This window comes from Protomyctophum parallelum (assembly GCF_964188405.1).
Source record: "Protomyctophum parallelum genome assembly, chromosome: 20".
Classification (NCBI taxonomy): domain Eukaryota; kingdom Metazoa; phylum Chordata; class Actinopteri; order Myctophiformes; family Myctophidae; genus Protomyctophum; species Protomyctophum parallelum.
Genome location: NC_139718.1, coordinates 21,800,227 through 21,815,664, shown reverse-complemented (window position 1 = coordinate 21,815,664; position 15,438 = coordinate 21,800,227). Strand labels below are relative to the sequence as shown.

General features: G+C 46.1%; 1 protein-coding gene across 6 annotated transcripts in view; it reads right to left on the bottom strand.

The window, feature by feature from the left end:
• meis2a (Meis homeobox 2a) overlaps positions 1–15,438 on the bottom strand; it is a 100,710-nt gene that overhangs the window by 79,715 nt on the left and 5,557 nt on the right. For all 6 annotated transcript variants that reach the window (XM_083792168.1, XM_083792171.1, XM_083792170.1 and 3 more), the window contains one exon: positions 6,701–6,815. In XM_083792168.1, the coding sequence (XP_083648294.1) occupies positions 6,701–6,815 (115 nt within the window). The remainder of the gene's footprint in view (positions 1–6,700; positions 6,816–15,438) is intronic.

Below are 15,438 nucleotides of genomic sequence, written 5' to 3'. Positions count from 1 at the left end.
AAACGCTCGCGAATGCTGAATCCAGCAAGAATCTGGTCTTAGAGCAGAGCGAGAGAGAGAATGAGAGAGAGAGAGAGATCCATTTTAAAACTATGTGCATTAACTATACTTTTCCCCATAGATTAAGCACTCCACATGAATAATTTAGCCTCTCTTATGCTAATGGGATCATGAAAGTATCCCCTCCGTGCCGTGTTTTCTCCCCCTCCACGGCAACTCTTCTCAGCTTTCAACAATGGCCCTGCCCCTTCCCAACAAACCCTCAGATGCACTGTGCGGGCGTGCACACATGCGCAAGCACGCAAGCAAGCACGCACGCACGCACTCACGCACGCACGCACGCACGCACGCACACACACACGCTGTAGTGTTTTCACAACAGACGCACAGGCACCTGACTAGCATAGGGCTGACATGTAGTAACAAGGCTAAAAACACTCACACCAGCTTATTGAGAAACACTGTAGCATTGTTATCCCTGTTGAAGAGAGACGCGCATTGGTCTTTTCTGGCAAGGGTGTCATTCACTTCCAGGTACACTGACAGGCAAATACTACTGAAAAGCCACAGGTTGAAGACATACTATATACATGTATGATGGTAGCGTCCTGATTTATTGTTCATGTGATCCTTGCTGCCACAGAAGTGTTTTTAAAGACAGTTACTGAGCCTGGTTAGTTTAACCACTTTAAACCTATGTACTTTGTTGACCGGAGTCCCTCAGGGGTCTATACTTGCCCCCTCCCTTTTCCCTCGACAATGTGACCTTGTAGATCTGCTATTTTCGTCGAATGCTCGCCTATTATGACATGCCCAGAATAGGGATGCCAGGGTTCATGTGGTTAACCACTTTCAACCTGCTTTCAACCCCCCCCCCCCCCCCCCACACACACACACACACACTTTATTTTGCTTTCTCTCCCTCCCTCTGTCTGTCTTTGTTTTGGTTTGAGAGGGGAGGAGGACATGCTTGTGTGTTTATGTGTTGTTTTGTTTTCCTCTTTCGTTTAGCGTTGGGTCACCAAGTCAACTCACATGTACACACGTGCACGCACACACACACACACACACACACACACACACACACACACACACACACACACACACACACACACACACACACACACACCCTTGTTGCTCTTGCATTGTGTTGTGGTGAGGTGGGTGCACTGTGTAAGAATTATCAGTACTCCAACAGCTGGGAGTGAGAGCCATGAAACAGCAGGGCCTGGGCTCACTTTATTGTTTATCTGTTGTTTATGGGCCAGTGTTCAGCTTTGATTACTCCACTAAATTAAACTCTAACAGGCACTCAGAGACAGGCAGCGCACGCACGCACGCACGCACGCATGCACGCACGCACGCACGCACACACACACACACACACACACACACACACACACACACACACACACACACCTCACAGATCACACTGCGGGCAGCCAGATAACACACACACACACACACACACACACACACACACACACACACACACACACACGTCACAGAGTACACTACGGGCATAGCCCACCAAAACACAGCAAGGCTTCCATCTTCCAACTTCATTTCTGTTGTGGTTCAGCTTTTTCCCCCAATTTCTTCATGGCTTTCCTTCCATAACCCTTGGTATAGCTGTGCCTACTTCCCTCTCTCGGAGGAACACAAAAATAAATTGTGAAAAATGTCCGGAAACTGTTCCTGAAACCTTGTTCGTGCTCGCGCTTTCACGATTGGAGCAGGGAGTTGCGAGTGTCCCCAACAGGAATGACCACCCTCTGGCATGCTCAACCACAAAGGCCCTGTCGAAAGGGGCCCCTGGCCGGGACCAAGGGAGCTAAGCTCAACACACTCCAAACACACACACTTGTGCGTGCATGCAAACGCATGCATGTTTGGGAAACACCACCCCACCATCAAGGGTAGCGTGTCTGAGCCGAAACACTCACTCTCTCTTTCTCTCCATCTCTGCCTCTCTCTAAGTCTCTCTGGGGAGTCTGTCTATCCGCAGAGCATGGGGATCGTTCAATTGCTGAGAAAATTTACAAAATGCTCGCTCCTCTCTTCTGTTGAGCCCTTTCTCAGCTAGAAAGGGGAAATCCTACAGAAAGGCCTTTTGCTCAACACTCAAGATGTCAATGTGGATTTGGTTGTCATGCATAGCTAATAATTACAGGGGTGGACTGGAGATGAGGCATGCACGTGCAAACGCGCGTGCACAAACATACACACAGACTAAGGGTTCTCTACCTTGTTGAATCAGCAGTGGGGCTTTACTGTACTTGCACAAATGCAGTTGCTTCTTCTGTGTTTTGTTGTGCATGGCTAGGACGTGTAGCATTTTATTTCATCACATGGCTCAAACCCACTTTGGGGTGTTTAACAGATTAAGGACGCCTGCTTGGACATGAGCACTATCTTTGAAGGCAAGTTTATCTCGCTGAAGTCTCCAGATAAGGCCATTCATAAATGTATTGTTAATGTATTACCTATGCTGCTACCAACATCTATGCATTCTATCACTCTTTTTGCATTGGATTGATGCCATAAAGATAATTGTGTTGAACACTAGTGTTCATTGACAAAATAGAATCGTGCATTATATCATCATATATCCATCATATATCCATGTGCAGAGCAGAGCCATGTTATTGTGTGTTGGTGAGCGCTACATAAAAAGAGATACTCTTAATGCCTCTCTGAACCAACCCTCCTCTTCACCACCAATGTTCTGTTTATCCAGCTCAAACATAGGGAGTCATTCTCTTACGAGTCAGTAAGTGAGAGTGCAGAATTTGCCCTGAAGGTGATAATTCATAATTTCAAATTCTGAGGGAACATTAAGGAGGAGAGGTGAGGAGTGTTAGCAAGGCCTGAGTTATTGTGCTGCAGCCCTATAGCTTGTGTCAAAACCTTAACTGGAAATCTCCACTGACAGCCATGAGCATGCTTCACCTTGCTTTATAGCTTGACAATAAGTTATTCTTCCAGAGAGGGGCTACACTTATTCTCTCACTGGTTAAATAGTTGTCTGGCACAGGTTCAGTGTAAAAGCTTGATGCTCGAGATGCAAATTGTGAATGTGAATTTTGTTCACAGTTCACGAGTCCTGAGTCCAGTGCTATAACATTGTTTTTCTTTAGGGAGAGGCATTCGATACCGTATATACGCTATATGCTATACTTTATGCTATTGTATGTTCTCTAACAGTTAGCACATGGGGACTTTGCTAACATCGAGTGGAATCTAAATGATCTGTCTGTCAGTCTCTTTTCCAACACTTTGTGTTCTGTCTCCACATGGCCTGAGAAAATACCATTTGTTTGTTGTTTGTATGCTGTTATAGTTTTATTTATTACAGATGGAGAACCCCAAAATGCTAAAGACCACTCATGCCTGTGTGAGGCATCTCTTCCCCACCCACCCAAACGGTGCAAGCTCCCCCCGCTCTCTGTCTCTTACCCATCCATTCTGTCCACCGCAACGGATCCACACCGTCACCCCTTTTAACAGGGGCCAAGCTGTTAAAGACCCCATTACTGAAGTGAAGCACACATTTCACTTTCTCGTGAGCCGTGGGCTTCGACGGTGTGAGCTACAGTACAGCTTTTATGTGCAAACGTATTGAGATAAGACAGCAGTTCATGCGTGGAGTGGAGTGGATTGGAGAAGATGAGGAGAGTAAGAAAGGAGGAGGTGGGGTGGTGGGGTGGTGGGGTGGGGTGGTGGCTGTCAGAGTGGAAGGGCCAGAGTCGGGAGTCAGCGAGCGCTTGAAGCGTTAACGTAATTGCAAGAATGTGAAAAATGAGGCGGCGGGGCTCCCAAGCGGAGCGAAAGGTCAGAGCACGCCTCACGCAAAACAACTGACTGGAGGACGGCCTCATTAGACCATTAAATCAGATGCCCCTCTCTCTTTCTCTACCTCTCTCTCTCTCTTACGCACGCACGCACGTTCACACTCTTTACTTTCTTTTGTATTCCAACACTTTTCATCCTTGTTCACCTCCATGTTGTGGTCTCTCCCCCTTTGTTATTAACCATATAAGACATATTATATCTCGTCACACGTTCATTACATCGTACTGTGAACTTGTAGATTGGGTACTTTTTGAAAAACTAAATTTGAAAATCTTTGTGAACATTTTCACCCAAAATATAACCAAAATAAGGATGCCAGGTTGAAAGGGGTACATTTCCCCTGTCATCTTTCCTGTACCCTTGCCTCCGCCCGATGTGTTTCTGGGTCACACAAGGCTTCCAGCTGGGTGGTGGACATGCAGATCATGCAGTGTCTACTCTGTCTACTTGTAGATCCTCGTTTGGTGTTAGGCCAGGCCTGAGTCTAGTCCTGATCTAGACCCGGTCTGCCTTAGCCCAGTAAACAGGCCAGGCCTGAGTCTAGTCCTGATCTATCCCCGGTCTGCCTTGGCCCAGTAAACAGGCCAGGCCTGAGTCTAGTCCTGATCTAGCCCCCGTCTGCCTTAGCCCAGTAAACAGGCCAGGCCTGAGTCTAGTCCTGATCTATCCCCGGTCTGCCTTGGCCCAGTAAACAGGCCAGGCCTGAGTCTAGTCCTGATCTAGGCCCGGTCTGCCTTGGCCCAGTACACAGGCCAGGCCTGAGTCTAGTCCTGATCTAGGCCCGGTCTGCCTTAGCCCAGTACACAGGCCAGGCCTGAGTCTAGTTCTGATCTAGACCCGGTCTGCCTTGGCCCAGTACACAGGCCAGGCCTGAGTCTAGTCCTGATCTAGCCCCCGTCTGCCTTGGCCCAGTAAACAGGCCAGGCCTGAGTCTAGTCCTGATCTATCCCCGGTCTGCCTTGGCCCAGTACACAGGCCAGGCCTGAGTCTAGTCCTGATCTAGGCCCGGTCTGCCTTGGCCCAGTACACAGGCCAGGCCTGAGTCTAGTCCTGATCTAGGCCCGGTCTGCCTTGGCCCAGTACACAGTGCCATACCGTAACTGTCTTTGGCCCGTATTGATTCACTGTTACTGGATACGGTGGGGAGGGGAGTCGATAAGTGCTCTGTGGATTACAGGTCACTTGTACTTATGTGTGTAAGATAATCAATAGGCAGTGCATTTCTTTCTCTCACCCCCCCCCCCCCCCCCTCCCTCCTCTCTTCTATGTTTCTCTTGCAGTTGCTATCTTCCATGTTACCTTCTTTGTATTGAATGTGGGGGGACGGGGTCAGTTTGCCAAATCAAAAACATCACCGTCAGCTGTTATCCTTTCTTTTCCTTAAAAGTGTGTGAGGCTTGACTTTAGGTTTAATGGTTAGGGCTCCACCTCACTATGGTTTATTGCGCACATACAGTACGTGCACACAACACACAATCACCATGTGAGCCTTCGTTAACGCCACCTACCGCAGCCGAGCCTGAGAGCAACATGTGATCCAACTAGTCCTGACACAGCCAACCACAGAGGTCTGCTGTGGCCCTCAGTCTGTGGTCATTAATGGCCCAGAAGCTCCCAACTGCTGCTACTGAGAATGATTAAAATGGCCCCACCACAGAACACACATTCCATCGATAACTTTGATTACTTATCGACAAAACGATAGCCTTGATTGAACATGACAAGTGCATCCAGTTAAAATTCCAGCTTGTGTGTGTGTGTGTGTGTGTGTGTGTGTGTGTGTGTGTGTGTGTGTGTGTGTGTGTGTGTGTGTGTGTGTGTGTGTGTGTGTGTGTGTGCCGTGTACAGCGTGATACAAAACCCTGGACACAGCCAGAGATAAGACGGAAATACACATACATGCGCACCCGCACATACACAATAACACAAACACTTCCGCCAGTGAAAGGAGATCTCTGTCTCACCAGAGAGAGTATTCAAAACGCAAGGAAGACGAGATAGGAAAGGCCAAGAGTTGATCAACAAAGTTGTTTTAGTTAAGGTTGTACAGTAGTTAGGGCTTTGATAACTACATTATTCAGTAATGTCTAGAGTCTCTTCTCTCACTATGTTTGTGTACAGCCTCTAAACACAAAATAAATCCCAAAGGTCATTGACAATGTGAATGTCAACATCTATAGGCTGCATGCAGTCTGTTAAATGCCTGTATTATGGACTGATTTGCACAGTTAACTGCAGTAAGTTGCAATTATTTTAAATGCATTATTTTTCTCTGGCAGGTTTTGGTAGCTAGATAAATAACACAAGCCCAGCTGAGCCGTAATTATGGGCTGTTGAGCTAGCAAAGTTAATATGTTTTAAATGCAAGTGAGAACTGGCAGAAATATCCTATTAATCACCAGCTTTTCTGAGTGTTGTTCAACCCTGGCCTTAAATAGCTGTAATTTGGAAGGCCCTACAATAAGCTAGTATATTACAGTGGATGCTACTTATGTATTTGGGTGTGAGTGTAACGGTGGATAAGCCTATGTGGTGTGGCAATATGTTTACATGAATGTGCAAAAGGGATTGTACATTTGAAAGTATTTAGAGTGTATGGTAGATGATGTCCCGTTAATTCACTGTAACTCTCATAATAGACACGGCTAAAGTGGTGTGTTGGCAACTCAAACAAAACCCCACTGCATGATGATTAATATATCCTCTATGGATGTGTGCCTGTATAAATATATGCATGTGTGCATTCGTGTATAATCCCCATGTTTAAGTGTGCATCGGGTCTGTCTGTGTGCCCACGTGTCAGCATGCGTTTGTGTGATTTTGGGCACATCACGTTCTGGCTCACCTTGTTCGCTGCTGTTGTCGCCGCTCTGTGAAGCATGTCCCCCGCTGGAGGGCCCTGGCGTGCCGGCCGAGTGTGTGGAGGTGGCGTCATCGTGGTCTCTCCAGGAAGCTGGGTTCTGGGGTTTTGAAAAGAGAGAAAGCGAGAGAGGGATCCATCCATCCATACATCCATCCATCCACATTCCCCATCCAAACCACAAACCAGGAGCGGAGAGAGCAGGAAGGAGTGTGTGTGTGTGGGGGGGGGGGGGGTTTGAGAGAGAGAAAGAGAGAGAGTAAGACCACATGAGTATGTTGGAAACGTGAGAGTGACATCTGTAAGAGTCTACAGGCACTGTGAGGGTCCTTGGCCACATTACATTCTGCAAGCAAAAAGGCAGAGAGCTCCGATCCACGTTTCCCCTCCAGCGCCACAATCAACAATGCCAGCGTGCAATCAAACGGCGAGGAGAAAGGGCCTTAATGCACTGAAGCAGCTAGCATTAAGTCTAAACACTGTAATCAAACTGTTTCATTAATACATAAGAGCAAAACGCAGCCCTGGCTAATGTGGTGTCTGATTTTGAGCGTTGCAAGGCAGGGCGCTTGAGAGGAATTGTCTAAACACATATGGCAGCGCCCCGTCGGGTTAGTTTATACCGTAGCCAATTGAGACTTCCGTGTCAAGTGAGAAATATAGAGGTAAAAAGTCTAAACACACCACAACCGCCATTAATCATTACCACTGTCAAAATGAAAATAAGATATGACAGTGATTCTCCCGCTAATCTGCCAGAAATGTGTACACGCCCACACACACACACACACACACACACACACACACACACACACACACACACACACACACACACACACACAATTATGTCATTGTAAAGCATTAGGTAAAAATACACATTGAACTCATACACAAAATCGCATGCATGCACACATGCTTGCCCAGTCTCGTGCGCACACACACACACACACACACACACACACACGCTTAAACACTTGAAAGTATACAATTATCTACAACCGAAGAATACAATTGTCTCTTAAGTATGTAGCTTTTAAGTTGACTTTCCTCTCCTATATCTTCTGATTCTCCTCGCCTCACTATCCTGCTCTCTCTCTCTCTCTCTCTCTCTCTCTCTCTCTCTCTCTCTCTGTCTGTCTGTCTCTCTTTCCTGGTCATTCCCAGTGTCGTGCTGGTCAGCGCAATGAAACAGGATTTCTACTGTACAGGAAAGGCTTTATCAGTGGCACACGAAGGCAGGCTAGAGGTGGAATTTCCTCTGCCATTCATGCCAGAGAGACAGACTGACCACGTCATCCATTACACACACGCACGCACGGACCCGCGCACACACACACACACACACACACACACACACACACACACACACACACACACACACACACACACACACACACACACACACACACACACACACACACACACACACACACACACACACACACATCAACCTCTCACACAGTACTGATGTACAGTTGTACACCCAATACTTGACACACACATACACATTCACAGCACTCAACCCTAGCTAGTCTATCCCAATTTAACTTGTCACCTGAGCATGATGACAAAATGTTGGCTAACGTGAGCCCAACGTTGTCTGGGGCCCCGCAAGCAGCGGCCCCCTTGAGCCAAGCCCAAGCCAAACAAACACAGGCCTGCACCAAGGCTTCCCACAAACCTCAGCCCACTTCTCAGTCCCCGCTTTGGCTTTTTTCTTCTTCTTCTTCTTCTCCCTCAAATGCACACAAACACATACATCAGTATATATATATGAAAAAGGAGGGAAAATGTAGCCTATACCCCGCAGAATATTCCAAGGAGGAGACTTTTTCTTTTTTTTTACCATTTTGTCCCAACTTCAGTGCCGTTCCGATGAACTATTTTCCCTCAGCTCCCGCCAGAGAGGAGCCTGCCTGCCTGCCTCCCTGCCTGCCTGCCTTCCTGCTTTCCTGCCTGTGTCGGTGCCCCAGACAGAGTGAGCTGTTATGGACGAGGACAGACAGCATAGAGCCTGGAGAGAAGTGGAGCTTTTGTTGCACGGCAAAGCGAGGCTAGCATAAGACAAGCGGCTGCCTGGCTCCCCTGGGTGCTCCCGGTCCTTATGCGCTGCTGTTGCTTCTGCTGCGGAGGCGATGGCTGCTGCTGCTATGCCTACAAGCGAGGCCCTTTTATCTGCTAAGTTTTTCGGGGGAAGGAGCTCAGAGCTGAAAACAGCAGACAGGAAAACACACAAGGCCCTTCTAGCCCCTCCGCTCCACTCCAGACCCTCTCTGCGTCAGCTGTTCACCGGATGGCAATCAGATAAAGAACTCAGAGAATTACCCCAGAAGAAGGGGTGAGGAGACAGGCCAAACAATAGCGCCCGCGTGGGTTTAGCCCTCTAGAGTGAAGAGGGGCAGAAAAGGCATCCCTCCTTCAAGTGGGATGGACAATTTGTGATGTGTTCACCACCTGGGCTATTGATCAATGGCACATGGTTACACTTCATGGGTTTGCAGACCTCTGTTCATGGCAAATGTCCATTTGGTGTATAGCTTATATTACCATGCCTGGAGACATCACTAACGTGAGAAAAGCACATGGACCCTCTCAGAACACATTCATTATGCCTCAATACTGAATGTCATGAAGCGGTGGAGGGGAGGTTGACAAAGACAGAGAATAAGTGAGTGAGAGAGGGCAAGAGGGTTGAAAAGGCCAAACTACCAGAGTATATTATGTATTTAGGCAGAGCTGGGCCCATTGCACTCAGAACGAGCTGTTGTTGTTCCAAGGGAAGAAAATGACTGGTTTCTACTTCCTCACAATGAGACACCCACTTCCAGTGAGACAGACCTGAAAGACTGCAAGCTCTCTCTCTCTCTCTCTCTCTCTCTTTCTCTCTCTCTCACTCACTTGCTAACTAATGCCACAGCATGGCTTTAATGCAACTGCTGAATCGATAGGACTTAATTTAGCTATCATTGCAGAGTAATGTGTCATTTTTAATGGCTCTTGCACTAAATTAAATTCAAAGACACCTCAGCTAATGGTGTTAAAGGGAATTACATTTTGCCATGATTTGCTACTCTACGGGGTTGACTGGAAACTATCGTGGATGTAGATTGGCTTGGCTTATGTTAAGTTTGCCTCTTATATGGTCAAAAAGGACTGTGCCATGGCTATGTATATGGCCTTTAAAACCCCAATGGCTACCTATACTATAGGTCACATACAGGAGATATTTCATGCCCCTTTTATACAGTTGGCACACCTCTCATCCATAACCATGTGTCCAGAACAAGACAACAAATATCACAACAATGGCGTTAACTTTCCGCACTCAACAAGGTGACAAAAGCAACAGCCTTTCTTCCCTATGAATAATTTAGTGGACCTCTCCAACCTACAGTATGGAGTGTGCATCATCAGACACCGTACCTCCTAGCGCACGGACGCAGCATGCACACACGCACGTATGCACGCGCGCACACACACTCACACTCACACACACACTCTCCCTCTCTCTTTGTCATAGCCCCCTGGGTCTGTTAAAGTTCAAACAAGCTGTGGGGAGAAGAAAAAAACATGCGATCCAAATAGACGTCTTCAACCTACAGAAGAAGAAGCCCTAAAAAAAAAGAAGCTGAGGCAAAAAGAAAAGAAAAGCCTTCTGCCCATGTGACTATTCCCTGAAGCTGAGCATAATTAGGAGTCAAACATGGTTTTCTCCATCCTCTCCACTAATTGTGTTAAAGAGCACTGTTACCATAAGGAGGACGCAAACAATCCTACATTGTCATGTGCGCACACACACGCACGCACGCACACACACGCACACACAAGCACACGCGCGCGCGCCCGCGCACACACCACACGTGCACATTCACGCGAAGGCAGCACAATAGGACTAGATGGAAAATAAGATACAAAGGAAGCGCAGTCTCTTGGGGCAGCCTTTTCTATTTGTTGGGGTTAGCGAGTGGCGGCTGATAATACAAGTTGTAATTAATATAAAAGCAGGAGACAATATGGGGGGGTGGCTTGTACTACCGGCAGGCCACAGGAGAGGTGGGGGGGGGGGGGGGGGGGGGCACGTCTCCATCGCTGCTGTCCCCCCTTTCTCATTTACACACACCTGCCTGGCCCAGCGCAGCACAATCTCACCCCTCCTTCACTCCTCTCTCTGCCTACATCCCTAGGAATTTCAAATAAAATTGATTTAGCGGCATCATTGAATTTTCCTCAAATTCCCCTGGAACCTATGAGGGAGGGGGGAGGAAATCTGCCGGTGTACTGGTACAGTGTGAGGCAGGCTGAGAATGACTCCTGGTGTGTGTGTGTGTGTGTGTGTGTGTGTGTGTGTGTGTGTGTGTGTGTGTGAGAGTGTGTGTGTGTGTGTGTGTGTGTGTGTGTGTGTGTGTGTGTGTGTGTGCGTGTGCGTGCGTGCATGCATACCCTGCCGCTCCGAGGAGCAGCCGGAGAGATCCTGTGCTGAACATGTCCCAAATTGCTGACACACCAGAAACATACAGGATCATAAATCACAAAGCTAGCTGACATTTCAAGACACATCTTGCCACACTGCATGAGCCGTTAAAAACCTCTTCGTGCATTTTTGTTGGAGTTGAACACGTAATTCGTTTTAGAAAAGTAAGACGTTTTAAGTGTATAGGTGCACATCTATTCAATGGCTGCATGTTTACAACACCCACAATATAAAGAGTCCTTAATTAATTGTTTTAAGAGGGAGCATTTGAGTTATTGTGTGAATCATTCAGAACTTTCTCTGGAGCTATCCACTTAAACCCTCTATACTTAGTGAACTAATAATTAGTTGACCAGGGTCGGCTTTGTATTACAAAAATAGCTGCTCTACAAGGTCACAATGTGTCATAATGGTATTTTTGGTGAATGTTCCCATCAGAATAAAGATGCTAGGGTTCAAATGGTAAAAAAATAAATAAGTTAAAAATAAAAGTTTTTATCATGAAATAGAGATTGTAAAAACAACATGTTCTAGTACATACTGGTACTAATTTCTAACATTTCAGCCTACGTACACTATGTGTGGCTGTGACAGTATGTATTGCCTTCAAATTTAGATCAACATACTTATCTCATTGTACTAAAATAATCATCCATCTAACATTGTCATTATTATAACAACTTGTCATTATAGTTGTCTGCAACAGTACATTCAAACATTTAAGGGGAAGGAGGGTGGGAGACGCAACAAGTGAGCACAGCCACCATAGCCGTGGTGGTGATTAGGTATGCCTGCCAACAGGGCCCGGCCTCTGAACACTAATCAAATAGGAAATGTACGACCAGACATCCCACCGTCACAAAACAATTGTCTGGAAAAGACAGACCGCTCCAACTCAACTAACTATACACCATTTTGATGAGGGGGGTGCGGGTGTGTGTGTGTGTGTGTGTGTGTGTGTGTGTGTGTGTGTGTGTGTGTGTGTGTGTGTGTGTGTGTGTGTGTGTGTGTGTGTGTGTGTGTGTGTGTGTGTGTGTGTGTGTGTGTGTGTGTGTGTGTGTGTGTGTGTGTGTGTGTGTGTGTGTGTGTGTGTGTGTGTGTGTGTGTGTGTGTGTCCAAACATAGCCAGTCAGCGAGGAGAGGGGAGCTAGTTGAATTAGAACACCTCGAAAGCTGAGAAATTCCACGGTTCACCAGCCCCGGTCCAGCCTCAGGCCCGGCTGGCTGTGGGTGAACACGGGAAGGCAGAGTTGGATTGTGTTGCCGAGCGAGGGCCTATTTGTGCACTCTGCACACAGCACCAAGACAGCATTGCAGAGCTCCCATCTCAAATGATAAACACAGTAAATCATTGTGTGCACAAGATGAGCTATTGCCTTTATTTGACTAAACTTGTGACATCACCACATTTGACCAGTGGCTTATTGTGGCCAGACCCTGCATGCTAGAGGATTGAATGTAAACAGAAGTCTGTCTTTTTTTCCTCCTTCACTCCAGCTGTGCAGAGCCAAGATAACCTACACATAACCTCTACGGGGAACTACTTTGCCATACCTTCCAGTAGAAAAACACAGTGCCACAACCCCAGAGCCCTCAATATTCCTTCAAGCTATATATGTGAACTATGCAATAAGACATGACATATTTCCGGCTGTATGGTGTGTGAGAGAGAGAGAGAGAGAGAGAGAGAGAGAGAGAGAGAGAGACCTTCTTGGTACAGCTTGACTAAAGATGCAGTACAATAGCACAGGAAGGGACAAAGGCTAATTCATTAGAACACATAATATTCAGCAACCATTAATTCTATCCCCCCCCCCCCCCCCCTAATTGGATGCAGAGAAGAGAAGACAGACATTTCATTAATTAAAAGCTAAACGAGTACACCATTGATGAACAACACCCTGTAAAATCTTTGGTGTTAATTTCACTCTGAAAATGTAACAATGGATCCACATACATGTGCCAATTATTTGTGCATATCCGGAAACCGCCTGATAGTTTTTATTTTTTTTATTTTATATGTTTATTCACCCCCATTAACGTTTCATGTTGGGCGGGGGGGGGGGGGGGAGGGCTTGTGGAGGGCTGCTGTGCTGATATTGTGATGGCCAACAGGACTACACAGTAAAAATCCTCAGTGTTCATTTATCCACTAGAAACTCCAAGCTCTGAGAGTTGCAAATGTATGGACCAAACGGACCCTCGTGGGTCAATTTTGTTTACGTTTGTACACTCTCAGAGTTAAATTAACACTGCAGACTTTACTGTGTAGGATTGCCACAGAAAGCCAATAGAGGAAATCAACAGTGTCAGCAAGGCCTCATCCCCTCTGACTATGTGCCATAATAATCCAAGCATCTCGTAGTACACAATGCAGCATTCAAGTGTAAATAAAACTCTGCTTATTAGGCTCTGCCATCAGGTAGACGAGGGAGAGAGGAGGGGGAGCTCAATGGGGGCTGCTGCCTCCTTCACTGTGAAGAGCCTCATCATCTCCAGCAAGACCAACTTTCACCAAATGAGATGTAGCCCCGGGCTATATATTAAAAATGCATATCAAAGCAAAGAAAAATGGACGTGAGAGAGTCTAACTAAATAAATTTGCATATCTAACTATCATATTGCCTTCCTCTCTTCAAGGAGGAGAGAGGACAGAAATGAATAATGAAAACACGGCCAAAATAAATAATCAAATAAATAAACGGCATACACAAGTAAGGCTGAGATTACTTTCCATATAGTGCATAGCTTTGGAGTCATTCACTGTTTTTTTATGCATTGTTTCCATATTCGAAACACATTTTGGGCACACAGAGCTCAACCCATTTCAATTACATATGGAAATTACAGCTGAGGGAGTTAACTATTTACTACAGGCCTTGATTACACTGTACATGGAAACCCGAACACAGTCCCTGTGCAAGCATGCCGCTGCACGAAGCACATTATTTTCACTTCACTAGTTTCAGTTTCTGAGAGTAATATTACCATTCCTGAAGCATTATTAACTTCTATGAGCACTCTCACACATGCACACACGCGTGCGCACACACACACACACACACACACACACACACACACACACACACACACACACACACACACACACACACACACACACACACACACACACACACACAATGTGCAACTATAAGGCATTATATTCCATGTTATTTATACAATAACACTGTAATATAGCCCAGTTGGTTTAAGTCAGAGTGCATTTCATTTCATGATTTGAATGTTGATAATTGGACTGCACAGCCATCAGATTCACTTATTGGTTCAGATTTCACTCTAGTGGTAAACAAGGCACACACAAAACTCCCATAACCACCTTGCTTTGTCACAGCACAACAGTGAGGTGAAGTAAAATATCCATTGCTGCCACACAAAAAAACTAATAAACCCTCCAAAACATTACATTCCTGACCAAGTGGTCAGTCCCCAACTACCCCAGAATAAATGACTTGTCATGTACTTCTATAGGTTTGTTTATTGCTGTTACTGATTTTCTTTATTGGCGTGTCTAATTTTCTAATTATCAAAATATTTCTCACAAGTGACCGGGTAACACAACTCAGGTCTGAGCACAACACGGCACTATTGGAAATTGGCTTGAGTATCAACCATCTGCCATGAAACTAAACAGGCTAGTTTATCTAATCTCTACAATATAAACAACAGCATGCCTCATTTCTACACTTGTGCTGAGGCGCCACAATATTGCCATTTTGACGGTTCCTCATCCCCCATACTGGCATCTTACTTCTAATTATGTTTTAATTCACCTTGTGCAGTGCACTGAATAGTCCTGTAAACGCGGCGGGCTTTCAAAGGGAATCCACCGCTATATTAGGCCTATATGGCCAGACCTAACCGATGCAGTGACTTTGCATACAACACTTAAATCAGCTTTAATTCATATAATAGGCTTGTGCTCGTGCTGCTGATATTATTAACTATATTATGGTCACTTTGTGACTTTGTCGCTCTCTTGTTCCACCAAAACATTAGCGTGGATGCAGCACGTAATAACAGATATCAGCTCAATATGTCACTGTCAGTCCGTGTCTATACGTGTCTATAAGAGGCTATATTTATTACACCGAAAATGCACGTTTTAAACCAGGGAATCGATCCTCAAATTTAAAGGCACTGTACTTCAGGTGCATATAATTGAATTCAGCGTTATGGAGCCTCTGGCCATAAAACGGGCGCAGAGGAGGAAAGCAACTGCAGCGCAAACCAC